Here is a 27,172-nt window from a genome sequence, read left to right on the forward strand (position 1 = left end):
CATTGCAATCGCTACGACAAGACGAAGAGTGTTAAGAAGTGCATTGCGTGTAGGAAACTTGATAGTATGTGGTAGAGCATAGATATATAGGAAAGCACCCAAAGGTCTCCAAAAACTGACATTTTCCCGTCGTTGCGTTATCTGCCTGGAAGCGTGTGCGCTTGAAGCACCCCAGAACGAATTCATGCGCCTACAATATCACGAGATAAGGCGAATCCAGACCGCAGGTTTACTACACGACAGATCAAGTAACTACCGTGCAGTTTTCCTGTCGGTCAAAACTTTTGCTTGGACACCTACCCGCTAGCAGGCCTTCTTGCCTCCCCCAACAAGCCGTCAGATGACTCGTTACCCCCGTCGCTCTCACCGCCATTCGTTTCAACACAATGTGTCTGCTCTGCCTGTATCGCGCGCTCTCGACTAAGCACATGCTGCATCGTCATCATCGATGCTAAGACTCGCAACTGAGTCAACCAGGGTAGTCCCACTTAGCGACACGCTGCGCGACGACCGCGTGGAAGAGTCAGGTGTTGTCGATTCCACGACACGCGCGGTATACGTGCTCGGATGGATAATCTGAGTAGCTGTCGCGTATCTGTTCGTCCTGTTCTCACCGTTTTGCCGGCTGTCCGCACGTTGCCGAAGATGGAATTCATGGCCTTCCTTCCCATGGATGCGCAGAACTGGACCTTCAGGTGTGTTCACTACGTTACCCCAATCTCCAATGGCTTCATTGAGCTCGGGCGTAGAGAGGCGAGGACGGGGACGGATATCTTCTGCGCGTGCAGTAACACGCTCGGCAGATTCATCATGGGTAGAAGACGCAGGTGGGTAATCGTGGATGACAATTGGCTGATAGTTAATGGTGAGGGTTGGTTGATATTCAATGGAGGAGGGCGTTCCAGTATGTTCATAGATGAAAACCGGTCGAAGACGTAGAGAGAAGCCGTTTTCTTCATTCCAAACATGGAGTACTAGTTGCGGAAGGATATCTGCTATACCATTCATAGGCGAAGGTTCATGCTCAGGGCTGGGCGGTAACTCTGTAGCAGACGCCGTCTCAAGTGCGTCGTCATCGTCCAGCAAGGAGCCAGATCCACCGCGTATACCTACCATCGGCATACTATTTCTGAGATCGCTCTGCAGCCTCCTCGTCCTTTTCTTCTCGTGAATGACCACTCTTCTTAGATCCCTAATGTGTTCAACTATCTCCGGTATGATATCCCAAAGTTCCTCGAGGTTCTCCACACGAGCTCTCGTTCCTGGTTGTGCTCTTGGGGGTAGAAAGTATGTTGCTAGCGAGAAGAGAAAGGATAGTATCGCGAGAGTAGGAAAGGTGACTATTAGCAGAATGATAAAAGTGCCACTGTTCATGTAGTATGCCTGATGTTACCGTTGTTGTTAGGAAGATAGAGTTGAGGGCAAGTACATAGATTAGGGCTTTTAGGGATAAGAAAGCTTACTGTGATACATGTTTTGTGACACGTTCGGCTTACAAAACCCTTGGAATCCCAATCTTGAATAAAGCCTACAATTGTTACTTACTGTTCTCCATGTGCGACTCTGATAGCATTTCATTCACAAGGTGATGTGAAGATACCCTGACGTTATGAGATTCGGTATCGATTGTCCTGCAATTCTCGCCTCTTTGTATATTTCACTACTCTCTAAGATCTGTGGCACACGGCGTTCATAGTCAGTAGCCCGTCAATAGTTTGTGCGTCCAAGTTGATAATTATATTACTTGTGAAGTGGTATAGAACAGTATGTACAAAAGGTGTTTGGTTATCCTTCGAGTGTAGAGGATATTTAACCAGAGGCAGTAATGACCATGGTGTAAGCGTTGGTCTGCTGGCAGACAAAGTCGTTGATACCGTTACCACCAGCGTGGCAGTAGGTGGGAACTTCGCCCTCACCCCAGAAGCCGAAACTATTCAAATTCGTTAGCTTGTTGTTCATGAAGGTAGATGCTCGGAATACGTACGCAGTGCCAAGCTCGTGGTAGACGCGGATAGCGAAGGTGTCGGTGCTGTTCTCAGGCTGGTACATGCCGAAGCGGTACTTGGAGTCACCGCAAGTCTCAACCTCAGCAGGAAGGACAGGGTAAGGACCACCAGAGCACTCGAGGTCGGTGGCGTTCTTGCCGGTGAGCTTGAACGAAACGGACTGGATAGTGCCGTTGTTCTTGCGGAGGGTGTAGTCGGTGAAGTCGATGTTCTCGTAAGTGTTTGGGTCTGGTGGGCCACCACCGCAGTGAGCTGGGTTGGGGCACTCGGGGGTCTGAGGAGCGGGTGCTGCCATGGCGGCGGCACCGAAGAGGGCGGCGAGAGTGAAGAACTGCATGATATCGGGTTTGGAGTTTGTTGGTGTTTTTGGTTGGAATGAGCTTGTTTGAGTTTGGTTGGAGTGTGTGTAGTTGAAGTAGGGAAGGATGAGGCCGTACTTATATCTCTGTGAAGATCTTCATAACCATTTCAACGTCACTTGGCCCTAACACTCGACCAACGTCCATCCAAGCTCATGTATTCGGTCATACCTCGTATTCCACAGTCGGCTGGGTCGCACGCAGGCAATGATGTCGCCTCCCCGGACGGACGTGGGCCGACGTGGGTACAAATCTCCGAGTCTAGCAGTTAGACCCTTGACCGCTAGCATTTTTCTGGGATCTAAGTGGCAGTGATCGTCGAACAACAAGGTACGCACCTCGTATGTTGTGGTTGCGCATTTTGTGATGTTATCGCAGCTTGATGCATTGTTCTGCATTTCAGTGATTCATCCGCTTTGGTTGCAACAACTATGGTGGCATAGTCCGAATACGACAAGAGCATTCAACCGCTCCTGTGAACAGCCACCACGTTGACGTCGACACTGCTTGGCACAAGTGGTTCCATGAACGCCTGCGAGCGGTGCCATTTTTGGTGACTGCAAGGCTGCGCAGCCTCAAATCGTGACATGCAGGGTGCCAGAGCCGCACGCCACATCCGCCAACGCCACAGACTGTGATGTAGCGTAGCAGTCGATGTAACGTGAACGTGCGTCCCAACCAACGGGCAGGTCAGCTGTGTGCATTCGCACTCGCAAACAGGATGGATCGGATCTTGCAAGGCGCGAGCGGATAGGCCCGGCCAAAAATAGCAGCAAACGCGTTGCGCCTAGCGACGATATGCATGTCCGCGAAAGAAACACCTCATGTGTTTCGCATTAGGTGGTGTCTGTGGAGCGCATGTTTGTTGAGGCTTTCGATAGTGCGACAAGCTTGCGGGCCCCTAGTGGAAAATCGGCATGATGTCATTGGGTCCTCTGCAAGACTCGAATCTTCGGTGTCAATGCCCATGGGAAAGCCACCGAGCATGTGGAAACATACGCGTGGAATGTTCCATTGCTTTGTTGGCACCCGTTACCGCCGTTCTAGAATGGAGTGTCTTGCACAGCACTTCTATCAACGTGATTGTTGGTAGGGATGGGACTTTGTGCAGCTGTGAAGATGTCAGGTGTGTCCCAAGTACAAATTCGCACTTTGCAGGGACGCAGTCTAGTATAGCCGTTTGCAATCGCTACCGCACAATTTGCACCGCTATTGCGCAACTGGAAGAGAGCTCACCAGGAGACATGAACGCCAGTACAAGTGCATTGCCCGATAAGGCTGCAATACAGCGAGCTTCGAAAAGTAGCACCGGAGCAATCACTGGTGATCGTAATTTCGTATACGATGATAACGCTCCTTCCTCGCAGGAGTCATCGACTTCTTTCAACAGCCTCGCGGAAGACTTTCTCTACGAGATTGAGGGATCTATCTGCGCTAGCCCTGTTGACTCCAGTATTACTTTGAGCAGCATCGAGCTCGACAGTGTCGACATAAGGGACGTCGTTGTCCAGGCTAATAGTGTAGAGTGGTTAGTTCGGATATGTTTCTGCGACAGCGCTAGCTGTTGCGGAAAGACTGTTGCACGATTGGAGAGCGGGGATAGGAACCTAGTGAGGAAGTCGGCATGGCGAAAACGTGTATATGCGAAAGATCATGTGGAAGATGTTGAGGAAGATTGTATCGTTCAGTCGTGATATAACTACTATACTCCTAAAATGAGAGGTGGATACCTGAACGCTTGAAAGGGTATATAACATGCTTGTTTTGTACGCCGGAACACCATGCATGAGAATCGCTGTAGCAGAAAGATAAAAGGAAAACCAGAAAACAGTACAGAGTGGCTATTATCCGACGATCAGTGTCGCCATAGAGTAGAAAGCCTGCGCTCTCTCTTAACGCCGCGATCTTCGTCGTTACGAGGACCAATGCGCGCAAAGGATGCCTTGAGTACTGTAGGCATCTTAACAATAGAAGATGGAGTAGATCCGCTGGAAGACACGGTCTTTGATCGCGCTCTTTGTTGTGTGAGAGTGGCTTTGTACTGTTCCCAGTAGCCACTTGGAGTCGTGGTTGTAGACGATGGAGTTGCTGAGCCTTGCTTAGACGAAGTGTCTAGGGTGGATGGAGTAGAAATGCTTCGAGGAAGAGAAGGCCTCCTCTCAGCAATGAGAGAACGTGCCTGTTCAGTGGCGACAGCATGCTGTGTATCTGGGAAAAGCTTCAAGCTAGATCTTCTGGCCGGCACTGATGGAGTAGAAACAGCCATGCCAATCATCATATTGCCATTAGAATGTTCATGGACATCGTAAGTGATTTCTGGCTCTGCTTTTCCGAAGCCAAACTCAAAGTCGGTTTGTGGAGATTGTTGTCGTAGTAGGGGGTGTATTTCGCTTTGTGGCAGGGTTGGTGCCGTGGCTCTGGGTGTCTCAAAAGACACAAGCCCGCCTAGAAGCCCACTCTCTTCTGCGGGGCTAACCTTATGAACGGGGCCTTCTCCCGATGTACTCGACTTAGATGAGGCGGCACTTGCGGCACCTTCACTCCACAGTGAGCTTGCTGTAGAGCTTGTACTATCTGATCGGCTGGGTGGCTCCCCAGTGGCTTTTGAGAAAGTTGGAAACGTAGCACGCTCAAGCTGTACGGAATCAAGTAGGGGCGTACGGGGGCGTGTGGCCGTGCTACCTGTAGAGGTCTGCCTGCTACGGGAAGCAGAAGGCGACGGCGATCTGAGCCATGAGGTTTCGGGATTAGCTCCACTGTCGGCTGTGGGTGTCGTCGAGTGCTCTGAGTATACAGATTCCGAGTAAGTGGACGACACCTGACGAGAACTAGCTTGCGAGACTGACGCTGTGTCTTTCGATCGATCTCCAAATTCTTGATTCATGCCAACAGATCTTCGTATGGGTGTCGAGAGACTATTCCTTCGCGAACCTCGAGCTGATAATGATCGCCGTGCGAACGAGCGAACCGAAGACGAGCGAAGGGGTTGAGATATCTTAAGTGGTGCGACTTCCATGGATCCACGCCGACTTAGATTTCGCGGCGTGAAGTAATCCTCCCTTTGGCAGTCGGGCTCTATCGAGTAGGGGCTGCTTTGAGATTCCGCAAGATAGTCGTCGATGGCCAACGGTACATTGACCGAGGGTGTGGCCAAAGGGGTCGTAGCACCGCTGTTGGTAGTCGAAGCGATGGGCTCCGCGACGTAACACAGAGCGTATTCTGGGCTTTCCGAATCGCGAACCTCTTTCGGTGCGCGAAGAGCGGACACCAGATATTGCAGTGTCCCGTAGATTACAAGCCATCTTACTTTACGCGCATCTGTCGATGATATCTTCCCCTCACGTTGACTAGCATTGATAGCGTGTGCCTTCTCGAAATGGATATAGGCCTGTACAATGCTCGATTCCATCGCGCTCGAATCCAAGGTATTGGTTGCCGCTGCCAAAGCACCATGCATGGTATCTTGTAGATGTGACTTGTTGTGTTGCGATGCCAGGATGAGCTGCCTCAAAGCTTTCTGCGAGTTCGTTTTCTGAGAGTTTGTTCTCTTCGGCGACGATGCATATACTGGTAGGAGAGGTAAAGGATGGGGCTGGGACTTAAATCCATGTCGTTGGTCGAAGGTCATAACGTTCTGTAAGACGCAGATGCCGCCGCTAGCAGGTCTTTGAGATGAAAAATCGGCGGTCGACTCGGTGTCTACGAGGTAGTCGTAGAGATTCTGAAAATCGTAATACATTGACTTGTAAAGCGCTTTAGGAAAGGTAGCGCCCCGTGGTGGTGGCCAATATCCAAACTTTCCGACGTAAAAGGTATGTAAGAAACGGCGAAAGCGATCAAGGTGGCTTCTGGCGCCATCTGTCAGCCCAAGATAAGTTGGGGAGAGGTCCTCTTGCAGGAACCTGCTCAGTGCGATCGATACGCGGCCGAGGTGCCCATCGACTTCGAGATGAGCTCGGGTAATCAGTGCTTTCGTGAGCTTCGAAGTCAGCTATAAGAATGTGTTAGAAAGTTATCCTCGATCAGATGATAGAATACATACCACATATTCCGGGCTGAGGACAAGGCTTTCACTCATACCAACACAGTGGGCGAAAGCATCAACCCAGGTATCTCTAAGCTTATAGTGTTCTGCATAGAAGAGACTTGCAAGGGCATAGTCTGTGCACTCTACCAGATCTCGGTACCCTTGGTTTTCTGCGTAGTCGAGAAAGTCTTGATGGTTGTTCGCATGGCTTGGTCGGAAGTGCTGCAACCGTTCTTGGAGGTCTACAAATGCTTGGCCCATATGATCGCCGACCAGTGGTTTACCTAGCAGGAACGCAAAGAAGTTGCGAGTTGTAATGTGCTGCCTGAAAGAGTCCTGGGATGAATCTTCTGAAGCAGGGATGAAAAGCTCGACGACGTTTGATTCCCGATTGGTGTTGTTGAGGGAGCTGGGCATTCGCCTCAATCGCTGTGAGGCAGATCCTGGCGCAGGTGCGATTTGGGCGTCGCATAAATTCAACATGGCGTCACACTTCTTCTGCCGTAACAGTCTGAAGGGAACGCAAAAGGACGGCCCACGACGCGAGGCCCCTTTTGCGTGTAGGTGGACGAAACAATCTCCTCCTTCATACCACAACTCAGGGTCCTTTCTTGCTGTTAGCCTAGCTTCAATGACGAAGTGCTCAAACATACTCTGCGTAGTCCATGATCCCAGTCGCTCACAGTACGGGTCAAGCCGACCCATCGTTGTACTTTGGTAGGATGCATCGGCTTGGATGTTGTCGCAAGGCAAGTGGCCGACCTTGGTCGCGTTTCGATGGTCTTAAGACGTCTCGTGTGGTTGTTGGTCTCCAGTAATGTAGAGGCAACGCGATCGCCAATCGTTAAGGTATGACGTCGAGTTGTAGGTAGGCTGGTGTGGTGAGGTAGTGTAGATCCGCTTGTCGGTGCCGCGGAGACTACTTGATTCAAGGTCCTAGGGTCATCCATACGAAGGTTGCAAGAAGTGAACGAAATGCGCGTGGGAATCAGTTGTTGATGAGGCTCCTCCACAGAGCTAGTCTGACAAGACGGGTTGTCTTCCGAAGCCATGCTGATCTAAATAAGAGTGTGCATGAGTACCACAGAATGAGAAGCTCATGGAGCACGGGCAGGGATTCCTGGTCTGCCGTGTTGAAATCAAAACTAAGCAGAAGTCTGTCGCGGTGGGACGTGGGACAAAGCAACTATTGTATGTACGTCGACAGACCCTTGTTGCGCCTTCACCTATCTCGACAGCTAAGACGCGACGCAGTTCGGTCCATGATGGCGTCTTTTGGTTGGTGAGGCTACGTCTGGCGGATCCGGTAGAACGAATTGGTGAGACGATCTTTCCCAGATGAGGGATCGGCAGTCAGTGGCTTGCGCGGGCTACTTCCATAGCGCCAAATATGTAGCTGTCGGGGATTCGTTCTACGATCCAGATCGTACCATCATGGTGATGAGTTGTGTTCGAGACCTAAGAATTTGCATTCAGTGCTCAGCCGCAAGTTGCCAACGCTTAGAGCTGAGATACATCCCAGCCTAAAGCTCACAAGCCTCAGTACGGCAAAGCGCATGCGGGGAAATAGCTACTCTAAGAATTTGGCAAGATTGCAGGGTAAGTGGCACGGCATTGGGCGTCTCCGGGCTTTTTTTGGCGATCTCGCCAGCTGAGGGGTGGCGTCGCTCTGAGCATAGCAAAGACAGCTCACCCATCGCCGACCGACTCGTCACAGGGATCTGCCAACATGAATGCGTAATGTCGGAGGGTGTGGGGATCAGATATCGCGTTCGACATGTACGAGGGTGTGGTTCATGCTATCGTGCAAAAACCAACGAATAACACGACTCTCTCGAGAGGTTGGGTGGGGACGCCGTGGCGGCCGCCATGATCGCCGGCCAAGGGTGCTCGGCTCTCCTCATTGCGCTGGCATCATACTGTACGTCCATACATCACCAAAACTCGGCCCACAAGCCCTCTGTTCATGCTCGCCTATCGATCTGCCGCGATATCTCATTCCTCGTCGTTCTACAGGTGCCCAAGCAGCCCGAGGTCGACGTATGCTTGCGTTCCCCAAACCGCTAAACCTTATACACTACTTTCCACTGCCCGTCAAGGGTCTACATGCTCTTCTTGCTATGCAACAAATATCTTGCACTTTGCAGTAGACAATCAAACTCTGGATCATCTGTCGCTGATTGCGAAACAGAGTACCTAGAACACGGCATCGGCGTATGCTGGCGTCCTGATGATATTGGCCCGTCACGCTGATTATGGTGCCACCTCAAGATACAGTATCTGAATTCCAAGCTTCAAACTACTGCAAGCACGCGTTGGTTGACACCTTTACGCCGTCCCGAACGCACAGCATGCAGCAACGACACCCGGGCCTCTACCACAGTTTTGACGCCATACAATGCCGTACAAGGCGCGCTACCACTCTAATATCTTTAGAGAGTATATCTCGAGATTCAAGAACATTACACCTACCGATTGACGTCTCGCAGTGTTTTTGTAGCTAGAGAAGGGTCTGATTTAGGTATGCAGGATTCAGGCAAGGCAAACAAGCAGCCCACGTCGCATATGCATCCAGCCAATTCTCCGGTGTCGAGCCATAGACTGACGACCAAATAATCGATGACAGTAACACCAGACAGGGGATGCAGGTGGCCCTGGGTTGCATACATGACCGTATCCGCGCGTCCTTCCGGTCTCCACATGTAAGCATACAGCGTCCGAGGACGCGACGCGTTCTTGGTGGAACATGCCGCACCACACTGGCCTGTTGTGAGTGGGGGACCACAAATTCTCCATGACAGCGTTCTGAGTTGATTATCTCGGACTAGAGGTCGTTGCATTGTTCATGTCCTGAGAATAGGCAATCGATCATCCACCAACACTGACTGCTGCAGCATTACGGAGCTTCTTAACATTCACGGCGCCTCCAAGGCATTCGTCTTCTTTCATATGACGATAAGAAAGGCTTGAAGGGGCGCAAGCTCGGCGGTCGCGATACTTTTCGGCTTTTCGTGTCTGTGTCTGAACCGTGGACTTCCTCACGGTTTGTTATCGTTTTAATGCCATTCCCACCACTCTCTTTGTCTGCCTCAGGCAAGCCACCACTTCCTGTTACCGTTTTCAATTGTCCTCTCGAACGTCCTTCCTGTGACCTACGTCATGTTATTTGATGACTTCCAACCTCAGAATCATCTGCGCAACCTCGGTTGCCTTCCAGAATGTATGCTTTCCCTTCATACTGCTCAAAGAGGAAATTGCGCTAGTGTGTTGCGCAAATTTGACCAATCAACACTAAGCGCAAATCACGCTCACCTCGACTTCACTCCTCCCCAATCGGTCTGCGCGCACCTCGAGCTTATCAACATTGTAATACCCCAGGCTGTGACAATCACTACTCCATATTGATCTCAACAAGTCAACTTCCACTATTAACATCGGATCCATCATCACCACAAACATGAGCATCGACAGCGAGGCGAGCATAGCCCAAATCACCGACAGGGACGATACAAGCGATAGCTTGTGGCAGCATCCCAACACGCAAACGGCAAATGATGACGAGCAAACAAAGAAAGATGCATCCGGAGGCGACGGCGCTATTGCTGCTACACCAACTCCGCCGCGCGCGCCCAACGCCACCGACGCTACGAATGCTGATGGCGAAGCCAAGAAGGCTGAGTTCGTCAAGCGGTTCCAGGAGAAGCTCCGTCTTCAAGTAGAAGCCGAAAAGAAGGCAAGTGAAGCTACCGAGGAAGAGATCAAGGCCGCTGATGTCGAGAACGACACACCTGAAAAGAGTCCTGAAAACAGCGACATGGTCAATGGCGCGATTGCGACGCACAAAAAAAGGGTTGACTGTGCCAATGGGAAAGCGATGGAGTCCACTTCAGCAGTCAAAGTAAGTACGGGTTGTCCCGTGTCCTGGTGTCTGATTAACGCAATACCAGGCTCAGCGGAACTGCGCGGATGAGGTTCTCGGCTCTATGAGCGACATCGAAAAGGCTATGTTTCAGCTTTATGAATACATCAAGGTTCAGAATGATAGCAAGAAGCCGCTCTACATGTGGGCTACATTTGGTGGCTATAGCTCGGTCAACGTTGCGCTCCTTGACCTCCACGATAAGGCCATCGAGTTTGAGGAAGCTCATCGTTTACCCGTTGCCAACGCTAGGATATTGCTCAGCAGGGCCACCCAGATCTCCCTAGCGGTCAGTCAGATGGCTGTGTTCTGTATGGGCGTGATGGGAGATAAGGTTACCAGCTGTATCGACGAGGTTGAGGAGTCTGATCTCAGCGCCGAGGGTAAAGACAAAGCCAAGGCTCTCATCACAAAAGAGCTCAAGAAGCTTCTCAAAACTTGCGCGAAAGCAACAGATCGAGTCTATGTAGCGCTGGACCTGCTTCGGAGCTCACTACACGTCGAGGAATCCTCTCAGAACCTTGATATCTCAATCATCAAGGACCTGATTGCAGAGAGTACCCCACGCAAGAGCTGGTTGCGGAGTGTGACCGAGGTCGTTCTTAAAACAGTTGTGGGTGCTGCTGTCAGTATCGCGGCGGTGCAGTTTTACAGCACTAGCAGTTTTGACCTGGCATTGCAGACCAACCCTTTCGGCACGTACTCTCAAGTCATTACCCTCGTCCAGCGTGCCCAAGCTGTGACCAACCTTACAGGCGAGATCTATTCCATCAAGCTTGAGGATTTGGATCAGCGTTACAAGGAACTCGAAGCCGCCTCTGAATCGCATGGTCTCCGAATTGACAACCTAGTTGAAGCACTTGGTGTTCCTAACGCAGAAGGTACCTATTATTCGTCAATGCCAAAATCCGACTGCGAAGCTCCTAGCAGTATCCAGAAGATCTCTACAGACGCCGATCGCCAGATTCAACGACTGCGTAGCGAGCTGGCGGCTATGCGCAAGAACATCCATCGCATGGACATTCGCCTCATGAAGCGTCTCGATAAGGTCGACCGTCATGGTTCGTAGGAAGATATGAGTGATTCCGATTCTAGCTCATGGTAGTATAATCCAAAACTGCTGCCAGACCAAGACTCTCGGATGGGAGCAAAGAGCTATACTGCGCTTGGCTATTCCAGGAGTGCATAATCTCGACATGATGAACAGCTGGGCGCTCACGTATCTCAAGGGTGTGGACTTCTTCCGCATTGCCATTGAAGGGTAATGAGCGGACGAAAGGTCGTACGGTATTGAATCTGTTGCAAAGCAAATGATATACTTGGGCTCAAATTTATTTACAGTCCTCGCAAACAGTTCCATCTGGATTTCTCTTGACTTCTGCACCCTCGTTTGTCTGACCCTGTTCTTGCTTTCCCTCCAAGTTCTGCTTCTCATCTTCTGCCTTGTTTTCATTCTTCTTGCCATGTTTGTCCGAATGCCCCAGATCCCGATTAGGGTCTATGTGATCTCGTACTAGTTGCTTTAGTACTTTCGTCTCTGCGACATGTAAGCCACTCATCTTGCCACTCTCATGTCCCTAGGTTACGAACCTGGAAAACCTCCTTTAGCCTTTCTATCCCAAAGGAGCACTTTCTTTGCCTCTGCCTTTTGGCCTTCCTCAGATGGCGGCAAGTACGTCTATCAAACTTAGCATGGTTTAATGCAAACATTCGTTCAACCATACCAACTCAACTGTGAAGAGACCACCCGTCGCGGGTATCAGTGCTATCTCTCCAATTTGCAGTCCGAATGTTGATAAAAGTTCTTGGCCGAACTGGTCACTCATTAGTGGACGTCGTATTAGCGGAGGATGTGGAGAAAGGTACATAGGCTGCTCGCAACATCCACTTACATTGCGTGCAATACGTTATTGCGACGCGCGGTAGAGCGACTGGAGCAGTTTGGGTCGATGCCATAATTTGAGTCTGAGGTGTGTATATGCTGGGTTGTTCTTGCCATTTCCGAATGAGTTGGAGGAAAGCATGAAGGGTCGCTTATCGATAATCTGCCCGTGGCGTCATCGCGTGGCGTAATTATTATTGACGGTGTTCGCCACTGCTTCACTACCCGAGGATTGTGATTTTAGAGGTCAATTTGAATCGCATGGGGATTTCGAGCCTTTATGTTTGTCGAATGTGGAAGGTTTGGTTATGATGTTTGTTGTGCTGTGGCGCAGACAAGCCGGATCTTGGGCAGAGCGAAGATAGCCACATCAATAAGCTGTCCAATGCCTGTCGTGTGCAACGAGTACCTCTGCAGAGGCAACTCATCAATACACATTTGAGGTATTGAAAGGGATGCTAGTATACTCAGAGAGTTTGACTGATACGTAAGAGGGGGGGGCAGTTATTCCAAGGAGATGTACTTGAAGCATGTCTGGGATTGAGATACTAATAGCAGTGGAGTTGATCAGTCTGTCACTTCACGTACGCACTGTTTGACCACTCGTGTCCCTAGAACTAAGCGTGAAGGACACAACGGTCTGCCGAACAGCAGTTTTCTCATGGGAACTGCATTGTAGGCACCAGTGCGGATACACATTTGCTTGGCTCTATGAAGTGATCAGCTTAGTGTTCAGGCGCAAAGAGATGGCTGCAATACGACAGTAACTATTTTTTACCGTCGTATTTCGCACCAATCGCAACAAGGTCGTGCAGTACTCAGGAACGAAGATGCGAGTTTCGGTGTTTTCGGTGTTTCTCATCCCTGATCCGAGGGGGAGGTGCAGAAACGCGGGTTGCTAAGGCCGTGCGCTACAGGGTCCAATTGTTGCAATTTGCGGAGACGCTCCTTGACCTCACACTTCTCGCGCCCAAGAGACAGTTCAACCTGCCAGAGAAGTCGTGGTACTCGCTGTTTTCTCAATCCTGTCTTCTGTCGCCGAATTGGTCCGCGTCCTGCCATTATACCACCGGTTTCAAGCGATCTGTTAATACCCCCTCCATCCAAGACTCCTTTAACTTAGCCCATCATGCCTAGCCCTCTGAGCATGCTCTACTACGTGGTTCACCCCAACGAACTGCGGTCAATCATTCAATGGTAGGTAAAGGCGCCATCGCGTGCAGCCAGAGTTTGCGCAAACCGGAACACGGCTAATGCTTGGCTAGGAAAGTGTGGCATAACGCAGTACACGAGCGCGACGAATCGAAAGAATGCGAGTCCCTGAAACGATGCTTCCACTTCCTCAACAAGACCAGCCGAAGTTTCGCTGCCGTCATCCTCGAGCTGCACCCCGAGCTTCTGGTGCCCGTCACGCTGTTCTACCTAGTCCTGCGCGGTTTGGACACCATCGAGGATGACATGACGATACCCCTGGAGAAGAAGGAGCCTTTACTGCGCAACTTCCAGGACATTTTGGACAAGGATGGATGGAACTTCACAGAGAACGGCCCGAACGAGAAGGACAGGCAACTTCTGGTCGAGTTCAACGTGGTCATTGAGGAGTTCAAGAAGATCAAGCCTGTCTACCAGGATATCATCAAGGACATTACCAAGCGCATGGGCAACGGCATGGCAGACTACGCGAACAACGCCGAGTTCAACGCTGGCGTCAAGACCATCAAGGAATACGAGTTGTACTGCCATTACGTCGCCGGTCTGGTAGGCGAGGGTTGCACACGTCTGTTTGTTGAGGCTGGCTTAGCAAACGCTGCGCTGCTGAAGAGGCCAGAGCTGATGGAATCCATGGGCCAGTTCCTCCAACAAGTCAACATCACCCGTGACATCAAGGAGGATATTGATGATGGACGGCGATTCTGGCCTAAGGAGATCTGGTCAAAGCACGTTAATGAGTTTGAAGACCTCTTCAAGCCCGAGAACAAGCAGAAGGCCCTAAACTGCAGCTCAGAGATGATTCTAACTGCGCTGACCCGAGCAGACGACTGCTTGTACTATCTCGCAGGTCTCCGAGAGCAGAGTGTGTTCAACTTCTGCGCTATCCCGCAAACTATGGCCATTGCGACGCTCGAGACATGCTTCCAGAACTATGCTCTCTTCCAGAAGAACGTCAAGATCACCAAGGGTGAGGCATGCCAACTGATGGTTGAGTCGACACAAAATCTGCAGCTCGTCTGCGAAGTCTTCAGGAGATACGCTCGCAAGATCGCGAAGAAGAACAACCCCCACGACCCCAACTTCCTCAAGATCAGCATCACCCTCGGAAGAGTGAGTCATATAGATCCTGTTGAAGCCGCTGTTGCTAATCATGTTAGATTGAGCAATTCATCGAGTCAATATTCCCGACGCAACAACCACCAGTCGACAAGAAGGCACCTGCCACCATCGAGGAGGCGGAGCGGAAACGGAAAGAGGACTCCGAGGCCAACTGGGACTTGGTCTACATTGTCGCCGCCGTTGTTGGTACAGTTCTGGTCATCACATTCATCATGGTATGTATCGCAACTACGTTACTTCCAACGACCTCTAACAAAATTTAGCTCTTTGTCGCCTGGCTCGCGGGTGCGCGCTTCGACATTGCCTACACTCAATTTAAGCTGGAGTTTGGCAAGCTGATGGGAGTGATGGGACTCGACAAGACACCCGAGGTGGTTACAGAGGTCCACGAGACTCTGAACAAGAGCGAGCTATGAGCGTCTCACGTTTACATGTATTATGCAGGCGACATTCAGCCATTTGGGAAACTGGGCATATAACAATTACTAATGTATACTTTTCGCGCCATGCTGCGGCACGATTACAATGTGAGCGTGATGTTTGTAGCACGGATGTCAAATTCCAACTCTGCTCTTTCATAGCTGAGGTTGGGCCGTAGATGTGCTTATATTGAAACGCGTTTTGCTCGGCGACGAGGCTGTTTAAGAGGAAGTTTATCATGAGCTCCCTTGACAGCAGTAACGTGGACACGAAAAAAAGTAGCTAGTTGTAAAGTTAGTTTTGCCATGACATCAACCGGTTGCTTCTTTATGCTCTCCGTGTTACAGTTTGAAACGGGACCTAGCGCGAGGTACGTGCCAAGCAAGCCTAAAGGGTCCCACGAATTGCCTTGCGACTGCACGCATATTCTTCCCCGACAGACACGCCCGCCGCAAACAGTCACCTCTCACTTGTCCTTTCTCTTATCCGACGCAAGAAAGGCAGCGCAACCCCGCGACTCCTCCCGTATAATCGCCTGGTGCGATTGCGACAAGCCCCGCCTTCACCTGATTCCGCCCACCACCAACCGCCAAATTACCACACGACTGCAACCATCGCTTGTAGTCCCTCTTTTACCAAAGGCAACCTCCATATCCACCCCCACAACACCCCACAAGCACATCGACAATGGCCGAAGTCGCATCAGCACCGCAGCCCAACCAGCAGGTTCCGCTGGACACGATCCCCATCTCGCCAACTGAGAACTCCGCCGAGGGCGAGGAACAGTCTTCCACCAACAACGCCGGAGGCGAGGGCGAGATCCGCACCGTCTTCCACGACCCCGAGAACTTCAACGTCAAGCACCCGCTCATGAACACATGGACGCTCTGGTTCACCAAGCCCCCGAGCGGCAAGGTACGACATTGCTCCGTCTTGGGCGTCGATTGTTCCATGCTAACAACTGCAGGGCGACAACTGGGCCGAACTGCTGAAGGAGGTCATCTCATTTGACTCAGTCGAGGAGTTCTGGGGTATCTACGTAAGTCATGTTCCAATATCAGCAACAACGGGCAAAGCTGACATCGCACACAGAACAACATCACCCCCACATCCGACCTTGCGCTCAAGTCCGACTACCATCTCTTCAAGAAGGGCGTACGACCCGAGTGGGAAGACGCGCAGAACAAGCACGGAGGCAAATGGGCCTTCCAGTTCAAGGACAAGAAGGTCATCAACATCGATGCGCTCTGGCTCCATGTTATGCTCGCTGCCATCGGAGAGAACCTCGAGGACGAGGACGACAATGAGGTCATGGGTGTCGTCGTCAACGTTAGGCGAGGCTTCTACCGTATCGGTCTGTGGACCCGCACAGTCGGCCGCGCTATCCCCGGCGAAGGCGGAAAGGGCAGGACCCAGGAGAAGGGCAAGGAGGTTTTGTTGAAGATTGGCAAGCGGTTCAAGCAGGCGCTTCAGCTCAAGGAAAACGAGGCCGTCGAGTTCTCTGGTCACACTGATGCTGCCAACGCCGGTAGCACCCGTGCAAAGGCCAAGTTCAGCGTCTAAAAAGCTCCGGCACACTTCCGAGTCTGCAACACCATGCTTGCTTTTTGCAACATCCTCCGTCGTCCTCGGACACACGGCGCACTCCACCCTCGACTGCATTTTCTCGATTTGTCTCCAGTTTGGTCTAAAAGTATCCCACTTAACGGTTCATGATACACGGACTGAAATTCTAGCATGGCGTCTGCATGGGGCGGCGAAGGGTGATATTGGGTTCTTCAAATGAATCATATGGCCATGGCGGGTATACCTCGAACGGGTGGGGTTCTGAGCTTGTATAGACCAGCTCTCTTATCTAGCATATCTATGAATAAGAGTATATGAATTTGACAACCCCGTAAATTCTCTTTCGCATCTTGTGAACGACTTGTAACATTCACCTGCCGAGTATGGTTCACCCACGTGTGATGGATGGACTGTCAAGGGTATTCGGATGTTTTTAGCGTGGTGACGTCGGCTGTGGCGGTGCAGCATTTTCACAGGCATGTGTAGCCTGCCGACGCGCGCCCAACGCATATACTCTTGATCGCTCCCACCACTCACCCCAAGTCCTAGATATTCGCAACCATGGTCGTGGAAACCGCATACTACGACGCCCTCGGCGTACCGCCCACCGCGACGGAGCTCGAAATCAAGAAGGCGTACCGCAAGCTCGCTATCAAACTGCACCCCGGTATATTGCGCAACGACTTTCTCCAAAGCCTCAAGGACTAATTCCGACGCAGACAAGAACCCTGGCGATGAGACAGCACACGCGAAGTTCCAAGAAGTACGTTGATTTACTCATGAGTAGAGGATATGGCGATCCTGTTCGATACTCCACCAGGATTGCGGGGCTGACGGGGTGACAGATTGGCGAGGCGTACCAAATACTCAGCGACGACCAGCTGCGAGCAGCATACGACAAATATGGCAAGGAGGGTGCGATGCCTAGCAGCGGATTTGGTATGGATATACACGTGGTGTAGTAATGGTTGCAGAACGCTAACAGAGGCACAGAGGATCCATCCGAGTTCTTCACCATGATCTTTGGTGGAGAGGCTTTCGTGGACTGGTAGGACAACACCATGGCTCATTACAGCAATGTCTGTATGCAGAAGAGAGACGCTGACACTCATAGGATCGGCGAGATCTCGTTGATGAAGGACCTGACCAAGACCATGGAGATCTCCCAGCGTGAGATGGAGGAAGAAGCCGCCGCCCAAGCAGAAGCCGAAAAGGTCGAGGCCGAAAAGACTCCTGCGACTGCCACAGCTGGCGCTACCCCGGCTGCCGGTACCACAGAGACCACAGCCCCAAGTGCTGCTGCTCAGGCCAAGGAAGCTGAAGCAGCAGCGGAGCGCGCAGGAGCACACGCAGCAGATGCACCACCACCTGTGTACGCTGAGGCGCCCCCAGCATATGCTGAGAACACTGCCGAATCGTCTACTGCACCGAGAGCAGCATCGCCCCCGTCCCGAACGAGCACGCCGCAATCACGAGGCATACCAATCCGCGCAGCCATCATGGACAAATCGGAGGAACAGGCACGTATGGAGGCGGAGGGCATGACCGATGCGGAGAAAGAGCTACGTGAGAAGCAGAAGAAGAAGGCCGGTCTCACCAAGGAGCAGCGGGAAGAGCTCGCGGCATACGAGATGGAACGCAAGAAGATCCGTGACGAACGTGTTGCCAACCTCGCCAAGAAGCTCATCGATCGTATCTCGGTGTGGACTGAAACCGACAAGGCGACCGATGTTACCGCAGCCTTCAAGGAGAAGATTCATCTGGAGATCGAGAACCTCAAGATGGAATCTTTCGGTCTTGAGATCCTCCACGCCATCGGTGCCACGTACATCATGAAGGCCTCTTCATTCCTCAAGTCGCAGAAGTTCCTCGGTATCTCAGGCTTCTTCTCCCGTATCAAGGATAAGGGCACGCTCGTCAAGGACACCTGGTCCACCATGTCTGCAGCGATAGACGCGCAGCTTACTATGGAGGAAATGGCCAAGCTAGAGGAACAGGGCGGAGAAGCCTGGACAGACGAGAAGAAGGCTGAATATGAGAAGCGTGTTACTGGCAAGATTCTCGCTGCGGCCTGGAGAGGCAGCAAATTCGAGATTCAGAGCGTACTTAGGGATGTATGCGACTCCGTTCTCAACGATAAGAAGATCAAGCTGGAGAAGCGAGTGGAACGAGCACACGCGCTGATGATTATCGGCGAGATGTTCCAAAAGGTACGCTCTTTGTCTTACGCGTGGATGATATGGATGCTAACTAGATGTAGGCCGAGCGCGATCCCGAAGAAGAAGGCGACTTCATGGCATTCGAACAACTCATGGCCGAAGCCGCAGCTAAGAAGGATGCAAAATCAGAGAAGCATCACCACCATCACGACAAGAAGGAAAAGGAAAAGAAGAAGGAGAAGGCATGAGGTTGAGTAGTCACCTCTCTGCAATCTTTTCTCACTCTTTGCATACCCCTCTCTTCTTTTTTTCGTTTCGTGATATCCATAGATTCTTTTCCCTACGGGGTGGACACCCGCGCACTGCTAAGGTGCGCGATGGCCGGTTTGATGATACAGCATGTTGGAGAGAGCTACCATGGGCGTGGGTGGAACGGCATTAAGAGTTGGTTTGGACTGAGCATGTAGCGAGCTTTATGGGTTACATTTGAAAGTATACGTGATATTCGGCTCATATGCCTTCAGATCGCTCATTGGAAAAGTGATGATAAAGACGTCTGTGATTCAGACATGATTCATAGATGATCAAACGCTATGCCTGTCCGAGTGACTTGTCGATGGACCTGTCGTATCGTATTGTCCGCGGTGCTCTGCTACTGCGAAGAAGCCCGTTTTCTCCGGATGTTAGCGCTACATTGTAGTCGGCCTGACACGGTGTTCTGAATAAACGTGCTACCTCGTACTCCAGGTTCCCGCAGGTTGGCCGATGACCATGACGTCACAGTAAGCCTCGCTATGTTGAGCTATGTTGTCCTCTTTTGAGACACGACCCTCCTGATTTTCGCGAGCTGATCGTCGAACGGTTTGTACTGATGCAGCTGATGATTGGCGGTGCAGGCACATGAAATTATTGCTACTCTGGAGTACATCAGGGACCCTGCCAAGTCCCACAGGCTGTCCACGAGATAGTGCACCAGAATTTTCGGTCCCAAGGTCTGGACGCGTGCAACCTGACCCCACGATACACTATTTTTAGGCCTGGAATGATGGTCCAGATCGTATTCCGCTTCACACCATGATGCCGATTTGTTCAAAGCTTCGACGCGAAATGTTCTTTCAGCGAGCGTTTGACCCACACTAAGCGGCGGGAATGACGTCGCTCGGCGGCGATGCGCGGAAAGAGCATTCTAGTACTGTGACATCGTCCCAACAAAGAAGTCCGGGGGATCGTTACGCGTACCTCGTTAATCGGCGTAAATCTAAGCTTCTCTCATAATCACTTTGTTTTCTTAGTTATTCTTTTTTACTCTGTTATCCAACCACACAACGTCATTTTTACTATTCGCTGCCATTTCCGGAACGTTTTCGGACATCAACTACTGAGTACATTCGCTTGAAGAGGGGGGTTTCCAGTATGGATGTTTGGAGGCGACAGAATGGCGAAAGTGGTACTGATAAGTTTCTCGACCTGATTGCAGATCCGTTCCAGGGTGAAGTAAGTACAAACACATGTTGCGTCGAACCCTTGCGAACATCATACTTACCCATATTTCAGATCCAAGAGAACTCGATTTACGCCGCTATTGTATATTCCTTCGTTATATCCGGGCTACTAGTCGTTGTATTCTGCTTTCTCCGACCACGCAACTCGAGAGTCTATGCACCACGAGCGAAACATGCCGATGAGAAACACCGACCGAAACAACTGGACAAGAAGCCGTTCAGTTGGTTGGATGCAGTCAAAAATGTGAAAGAGCAGGAATTAGTGGACACTATCGGTCTGGATGCGGTCGTCTTCCTACGGTTCCTTCGAATGATTCGGGACATCTTCATGGTGTTGACAGTGGTGGGTGTAGGCATTCTGATACCTGTCAACGTCGTAGGAGGCTCGCCGCTTTATAAGCAGTGGAAAGAGATACCGACCCTGATGAAGTTTACGCCGCAGTACATATTTGGAAGGAAATTCTGGGCTTACGTCGTGGTGGCGTATCTGATCCAGGGTGTTGTGTGTTTCTTCCTTTGGTTGAATTACAGAGCGATTCTAAAACTTAGGCGTGCGTATTTCAACACTCAGGAATACAAGTCTAGCCTGCACTCGCGAACGTTACTGGTAAGTCTTGTCACTGTAGTCAAGAAACTTAGCTAACATCAAAAAGCTTACACACGTTCCCGAATCATCGCGAACGGATGCCGGGCTTGTCGAGCTTGTCGAACAAGCCAAGTCAATCGATACCATCCCCCGGACAGTGATCGGTCGCAATGTTAAGGATTTGCCAAAGCTTATTGAGGCGCATGATGACGCTGTCCGCCAACTCGAGAAGCACTTGGCGGAGTACCTGAGCAACCCGAACAAGCTGCCCGCCAAGCGTCCTACGTGCAAAGCCACGAAAGACGATCAAGCTGTGCATGGCAAAGGGAAACTCGATGCGATCGACTACCTGACGGACCGAATCGCAAGGTTGGAGACAACGATCAAGGAAGTACGAGAAGGTGTCGACATGCGAAATCCCATGCCCTATGGATTTGCATCCTACGCGCACATCGAAGATGCTCATGCGGTTGCGTATGCGACGAGGAAGAAGGGCCCTGCTGGTTGTGACGTCTACCTCGCCCCCAAACCCCATGACCTCCTTTGGCAGAACCTTCCGATGACACGAAGGACTCGCAGAATACGTGCTTTCTGGGATGGTCTATGGGTAGTGCTGTTCACCATTGCTTTCGTTGTTCCTAACATCTTGACATCCGTCTTCTTGTCAGACTTCTCCCACTTGGGGCTTGTATGGCCAGCGTTCATGACGAACCTTCAAGCCCACCCGACAGGTTGGGCTATTGCACAGGGTATCTTGGCCCCCTTGGTGCAAACTCTAATGTACATGGGAGTTCCTGTGGTGGTCAGTAAACCCCTCACAAGCAATCTCTGAGATATAAGCTGACATGATATCCGTAATTTCAGTTCCGTCGACTGTTCACACACTCCGGAGATGTCTCGAAGACCTCCAGGGAACGCCATGTCACTGCTCGTCTGTACTCCTTCTTCGTGTTCAACAACCTCCTCGTCTTCTCTGTATTCGGTTCGGCGTGGCGATTCGTCGCTGCCGTCGTCGCAGCGCAGGATCAAGGCGTCTGGGAAGCTATTCAGGATGGCCATCTGTTCACCAAGGTTATGACCGGGTTGTGTAATGTGTCTACCTTCTGGCTTACCTGGCAAATGCAGCGAAACCTTGGTGCTGCCATCGATCTCTCGCAAGCCTGGATTTTCTTGTGGTCCTGGTTCCAACGTACCTTCTTCTCGCCAACTCCAAGAGAGCTTATTGAGCTCAGCGCGCCTCAACCATTCCCATATGCCGACTACTACAACAACTACCTCTTCGTGTCGACTGTAGGTCTCTGCATGGGAACACTACAACCGATCATCTTCCCAGTGACAGCCTTCTACATCGCCATGGATAGCGTTTTCAAGAAGTACCTGCTTCAGTATGTTTTCATCACGAAGACCGAGTCTGGCGGCAGATTCTGGAAGCTCCTAGTAAATCGCATGCTATTCGCGGTCGCCTTCGCAGATGCGGTCATCGCGCTGGTCGTTGGTGCAAACGGTGTTGGATCGATCGATTTTGATAATATACAAGTAGGAACCGGCAACATGCTGTATGCCATGGTTCCGCTACCCTTCCTGCTATTCGGCTTCAAGTGGTACTGCAGGCGAGCTTTCGACGATAAACTGCTGTACTACTCCACGCTCCCCTACTCCGATGTAGAGGGTTCCCATTCCGTGGATCACCCGAAATCGAAGAAGAGCACCAAGGTCTCGTCTCGCTATGGCCACCCCGCGCTATACAAGAAGCTGCTTACGCCAATGGTACACGCAAAGTCTCAGCATCTCCTGAAAGAGATATATGGCCACCGGTCAAACGCTGATCGAGATATCTTCGATGCACCTCACCGGCGTTCGACCGATCGCGCTATGCCATCAACGCCAGGCTATGACCGCTTCGGTGATTATTTTATGACAGAAATGGATTCTCATCAGCCAGGCAAGCATGTAAGTGGTGGGACAGAAATCCCTCACATGGAAGTCGTCACCGAGTCAGAGCTCGACTTCGAGAACTTCAAGAAGCGTGCAGAGTTCCGGGAACAATTTGGTGGCGACGGGGAGCTGTACGGCCGACCCGAAGACATGTCAAGGCCTGGCACTCCCTCTACTTTCACTACGCTCACCGAGATGGGTCCGTATGCACGACGGGGTTCACCGTCTGGATCAATGGCGTCGACTAGGGCGTCGAGTCGAACACGACTAGGAGATAAGGAAGAGCTAGAACAGGGGACTTCATACGCTAAAGGCTACCAGAAGGCGCCGCGTCCTGATGAAGGGTTCGAAGACGTTGGCATCGATGTTGATATCCCGGCCACGCCGTTCAATGCTGACACAGTACTGCACGGTACGAGTAGCCGCCAGCCACTTGTCAGTGCGGACGAAAGGGATGGTGGCGAAGAATACTTCGGCCGTACCAGTCGGTCACAGGATGAGGACACGAGTTATGAGCGTTTTAGACATGCTAGATGATACCATGCACAGTAGACGAAAGGAAGATTTAATCATAATGCCTGCATAATATTCCAATATCTACAGGCTCCACAGTGTCGCGTGATGTCAAACTCTGCTGAACTAAGCAAGTTCTACGAGCTGCTCCCTGTCTGTAGCAACGATACAGCAGAAATCCGATCTACTCACCGTATGCTAAGCGCTGATTCTGGATCCGATAGTATGTCACCACTCACTTGTCGCCGTTGTGCCCACGTGGACGGTAAGTCCGACGAAGGACCAGGCGAATTTAAGTTCCGCAACCGGTAATACCACCACCGGTAGCAGTAATGCTTCACGTGTAATTGGTGCACCAAAGAGAATGCTCTTCAGCCAAAGGCTTCGTCAGCTCGAGATCTCGACGTGAGTGCAATCAGCCCGTCATGCCACACGTAAGGCCGATCGCCAAGAGCGGAGAGTTATTCCGGGACATGGGGAATGAGCCCAGGAACATTGGCGACCAAGTCACAGTACACTCCGCCTCCGCACAACACCTCTGGGCACCCAAGTATACAAGAAACTACACCACGCTGCCTATGTATACAAGGCCGAACAAGACCGCGCATAAGAGAAAAACGCCTCGCAAGCATAAGACCGAATGCCAAAGGTTTGAGGTGGAGAGAAACACGCGGATATACTTGGCAAGGTGTTGCGAAGAAACAAGTCGAACAGCCTACTCCCGACGATAAGACCGATGGTCAGGTCATGTTGTACCTCGACGAGGCGTGTATAGTGCCAAGCTTGGCTTCGTGATGCTAGGCATGGTGTTGAAAGCTGAGTCTCAACTGTGTCCTGGGACTCCATCGTTACAGCTAGCTAATTACAGGGAAGGAGCTTGGATGCGGAGATTGCAAGTCGGGCCGCATTGTGTTTAACGTCTTAACGGTGGAGTAGGGTGAACTGCGGCGATCTTTGCCTTTTGATGCTCACTACATATCGATGATCTTGGTAGTCGGGAAAGTCTGACGGGTAGCTGTATTGCGATGGGAGGTAGCGTGGTGTTGGATAATTGTGCGCAACGTGGCTTGTTACAAGCTTGCGCCACAAGTGCTTACCGCGGTTACTTGTCGTATCCCGCGTATCCTGTGTCCCTGCTTTCGCAAGCCTTCAGTAATCGCTTTAACCACCACACACGCCATCGTCTCAGCTTGGCGTCCGCGTATGCTATACTTCACCTGCCAAGCCCCTCAAGATATCGCTCACGACGATATCCGGATGTCTATCTTGAGGTACGGGCGTACCGCAGAAACGCACTGGAGACTCGCGCCCTCTGCTAATTGCCTGATTATGAGCTAGCCGCTCACCCTTCGTTCTCACACCGATCCCCCAGTTTCACAAGTGGACTGATTCTACCAAAGGGAAGAGCATGTGGGCGAACGCTCCATCGGTTTGGAGATACGACGGGAACGGCAGAGTCCTGTCCGAGACTCAGGCCTATAGCAGCAGCGAGAATCCGGCTCTTGGTTCGGAGGTATAGGCTAGGGGTAAATACAATAGGACGCGCATCCCTGTCGCGCGTCGCAAAGCAGCCTCGTTCACATGGCCTGGATCTGCCAAGACAGTTCTCATAGGATCGAGGTCCTATGTGGAGTTTCAGGACCAGGGTATTATTCTGCTGTGGCGAAGCTGGGCCACAACGTCGCCTGGTTATTTCGTAAAAATCGAATGATTCCCCAGACTTGGCGCTGCGAGATGATGGTAAGTCTTGGGAGGGATACCCATCCTCCTAACGGTCTGCTAACGACTCAGACATCCTGCGACTTCTGTAAATCTGTACAACACCATCAGCACGCAATGACGATCGCCAATCTCTGCGGACACTTGTGACGGCGCCGATGTTGGTAGAGCACGTCACATCCGTCCGCTGTCAGCGTAAGGGAACACCATGACTCTGTCTCGCTTCCGACACGAGGGATTGCTCCACGTCTCAGCATACCAAGCAAATGTCACAAGTTCTTGACCCCTGTGTGGCCCCTCTGTATGCATCTGGGCGCCTTCTTAACCACGAATTCAACTTGGCACCTACCTGTATGGGAATATCCCCGCTCCTTCATCTTGTATTCTGTATACAATGGCCAAGCGCTGGCGTTCCTGAGGCATCTTGACGTATGACTTGGTCCTCTTGGCCTGTGTCTATTTCCACGGAGGGGTATGGCTGTTCGGCAGGCAAGGGACCGGAACGGCATCGGGAAGAAATCGTTGAGATGCAATGCTCGTGTGATTGTTAGCTATAACTTGAGCTTGGTGATCCACCTCAAGCATTTTCCCCTCGTTCAAGCCGGCACTTCCAATCTTCCATTATCTTCTATTCTAAACGGTCCGTTCTCACCCGTTCACCTTCCTTTCGTATCTACCGTTCTTTGGCCCAGTCTCAGGGTCTTCGGGCTTATTTTTCTCTTGTCCTATCCTTACCTATCTTGTAATCGGCCGGGTTGATCCTGTCTTACTTTTATACTCCACCTTCGTTCGTGTTGCACGTTGATCGTTAGCATCGACACCAAGACTTCGCACGCGTACTCGCTCTTGTTAGTCTTGTGTACTGAGGCATATACAATCTTGTCTTTTGCTTAAGAGCGACTTCGCCCTCGGAAAAGTTTGGAAACATCATCAGCAGCACTTCACATTCTTTCAGTGTCTTTTACAGCATCTTTCCACTCTTTACAGTTCAGCTCAGTCTATCATTCATCATGCTCTTCTCCGCACTCCTCCTTGCTTCGACCGCATCCGCAACATGCCTTCACGGCCTGTCCAAGTTCAAGCGCGCAGAGGGCGCAGAGACCGTTGAGGTAAACACCTTTGGTTATGGGCCTATGAACGGTCCATTCAACTGGGCTTCGCTTGCTCCTGAGAACGAAGCTTGCAAAGCCGGCAAGAACCAGTCTCCTATCAACGTCGGTATGTTCATCCTCCGAGCTCGGCCAATGATACCCCTACTGACAATTTCCACCAGATGCCTCCATCACTGCGGCACCTTCCAGGCCCACCCTCGACATCCCCGCTGGCCCAGTGGTCTTCGAGAACCTCGGAACGACCATTGAAGTTGTCGTCAACGGCACGACCAGCTATGCCGGTGTCAACTACCGCCTTGTCCAGTTCCACATGCACGCGCCCTCTGAACACCACGTCAACGATGAATTCTTCCCTCTCGAGATTCACATGGTCCACCAGGGTGTCGATGATGAGAGCCAGCTCGCCGTCATCGCGCTCATGTTCGAGGTCTCCGCCAACGACTCTGCTTCCATGATCCAGTCACTGTCGTCCTCCCTTTCCGCTATCACCACACCCGGTACCAAGACCGACATCTCCGACGGTATCGACTTCACCGACGTCGTCTCTGTCCTCAAGACGTCCGACATCCAGACATACAGCGGTTCCCTCACCACTCCTCCTTGCGCCGAGGGTGTAACCTTCCTCATCGTCAAGGACCCTCTTCCCGTCAACGTCGAGGACTTCAACGCCATCAAGAAGATTGTCAAGTTCAACTCCCGTTTCATCCAGAACGCTCTTGGCCAGAACAACATGATCGAGATCGGTGCCCTTGCTGGTGGTAACACCTCGGCTGTCCCTGCCGCTATTCCTGCCGCGGCTCCCATGTCGAGGTCAAGCCTTGAGATCTCCGCTGACTTGCCCCTTGTTAATGCAAAGGTTGGCGTCAACGCTGCTATTGAGTCTCCCGCTCCTGTTCAGAGGCGCGTACGCAAGTACTAGATTTGCGTTCCTTTGCTTGTTGTCAAGACATTTCGTCGCATCGTTGAGGAGTAGGTGGAGTTGTAGATGAGCCGAGTAGTAGAAGAGTTTTCTTTTTTCATTTTCCATACTCGACTGCTTTGCATTTACACAGAGAAGTGGTGGGGTGATACCAACTTTTTTTACTAGTTATTATCTAGAAGATTGTTTAGAGAAACATGTTCAATACCAATCTAGG

General features: G+C 51.4%; 9 protein-coding genes across 9 annotated transcripts; 6 read left to right on the forward strand and 3 right to left on the reverse strand.

Moving 5' to 3' along the window:
• Nucleotides 1–1,809: 1,809 nt before the first annotated feature.
• J4E82_005582 (uncharacterized protein) lies at nt 1,810–2,343 on the reverse strand (the record flags this gene model as incomplete). The annotated part of the gene is made up of 2 exons (XM_051731844.1): nt 1,810–1,930; nt 1,985–2,343. The coding sequence occupies 2 exons, from the start codon at nt 2,341–2,343 to the stop codon at nt 1,810–1,812; spliced, it is 480 nt and encodes a 159-aa protein (XP_051588334.1).
• Nucleotides 2,344–4,220: 1,877 nt separating this feature from the next.
• J4E82_005583 (uncharacterized protein) lies at nt 4,221–5,822 on the reverse strand (the record flags this gene model as incomplete). Its single annotated transcript, XM_051731845.1, has 1 exon — nt 4,221–5,822. One exon carries the CDS (start codon nt 5,820–5,822, stop codon nt 4,221–4,223), a length of 1,602 nt encoding a protein of 533 aa, XP_051588335.1.
• Nucleotides 5,823–9,849: 4,027 nt separating this feature from the next.
• J4E82_005584 (uncharacterized protein) lies at nt 9,850–11,380 on the forward strand (the record flags this gene model as incomplete). The annotated part of the gene is made up of 2 exons (XM_051731846.1): nt 9,850–10,290; nt 10,340–11,380. 2 exons carry the CDS (start codon nt 9,850–9,852, stop codon nt 11,378–11,380), a joined length of 1,482 nt encoding a protein of 493 aa, XP_051588336.1.
• A 262-nt stretch (nt 11,381–11,642) lies between these two features.
• J4E82_005585 (uncharacterized protein) lies at nt 11,643–12,267 on the reverse strand (the record flags this gene model as incomplete). Its single annotated transcript, XM_051731847.1, has 4 exons — nt 11,643–11,848; nt 11,902–11,989; nt 12,036–12,125; nt 12,178–12,267. The coding sequence occupies 4 exons, from the start codon at nt 12,265–12,267 to the stop codon at nt 11,643–11,645; spliced, it is 474 nt and encodes a 157-aa protein (XP_051588337.1).
• A 1,055-nt stretch (nt 12,268–13,322) lies between these two features.
• Nucleotides 13,323–14,940, forward strand: ERG6_1 (Delta(24)-sterol C-methyltransferase; the record flags this gene model as incomplete). Its single annotated transcript, XM_051731848.1, has 4 exons — nt 13,323–13,390; nt 13,459–14,515; nt 14,563–14,739; nt 14,788–14,940. The coding sequence occupies 4 exons, from the start codon at nt 13,323–13,325 to the stop codon at nt 14,938–14,940; spliced, it is 1,455 nt and encodes a 484-aa protein (XP_051588338.1).
• Nucleotides 14,941–15,631: 691 nt separating this feature from the next.
• Nucleotides 15,632–16,507, forward strand: J4E82_005587 (uncharacterized protein; the record flags this gene model as incomplete). Its single annotated transcript, XM_051731849.1, has 3 exons — nt 15,632–15,859; nt 15,912–15,983; nt 16,037–16,507. 3 exons carry the CDS (start codon nt 15,632–15,634, stop codon nt 16,505–16,507), a joined length of 771 nt encoding a protein of 256 aa, XP_051588339.1.
• A 564-nt stretch (nt 16,508–17,071) lies between these two features.
• On the forward strand, nt 17,072–18,917 carry J4E82_005588 (uncharacterized protein; the record flags this gene model as incomplete). Its single annotated transcript, XM_051731850.1, has 6 exons — nt 17,072–17,177; nt 17,230–17,273; nt 17,356–17,449; nt 17,504–17,558; nt 17,625–18,720; nt 18,771–18,917. The coding sequence occupies 6 exons, from the start codon at nt 17,072–17,074 to the stop codon at nt 18,915–18,917; spliced, it is 1,542 nt and encodes a 513-aa protein (XP_051588340.1).
• Nucleotides 18,918–20,082: 1,165 nt separating this feature from the next.
• On the forward strand, nt 20,083–23,229 carry J4E82_005589 (uncharacterized protein; the record flags this gene model as incomplete). Its single annotated transcript, XM_051731851.1, has 4 exons — nt 20,083–20,163; nt 20,224–20,778; nt 20,825–21,559; nt 21,622–23,229. 4 exons carry the CDS (start codon nt 20,083–20,085, stop codon nt 23,227–23,229), a joined length of 2,979 nt encoding a protein of 992 aa, XP_051588341.1.
• Nucleotides 23,230–25,934: 2,705 nt separating this feature from the next.
• J4E82_005590 (uncharacterized protein) lies at nt 25,935–26,955 on the forward strand (the record flags this gene model as incomplete). The annotated part of the gene is made up of 2 exons (XM_051731852.1): nt 25,935–26,142; nt 26,198–26,955. The coding sequence occupies 2 exons, from the start codon at nt 25,935–25,937 to the stop codon at nt 26,953–26,955; spliced, it is 966 nt and encodes a 321-aa protein (XP_051588342.1).
• Nucleotides 26,956–27,172: the final 217 nt, after the last annotated feature.

This window comes from Alternaria postmessia (assembly GCF_024291825.1).
Source record: "Alternaria postmessia strain BMP 2775 chromosome Unknown scaffold_30, whole genome shotgun sequence".
NCBI lineage: Eukaryota > Fungi > Ascomycota > Dothideomycetes > Pleosporales > Pleosporaceae > Alternaria > Alternaria postmessia.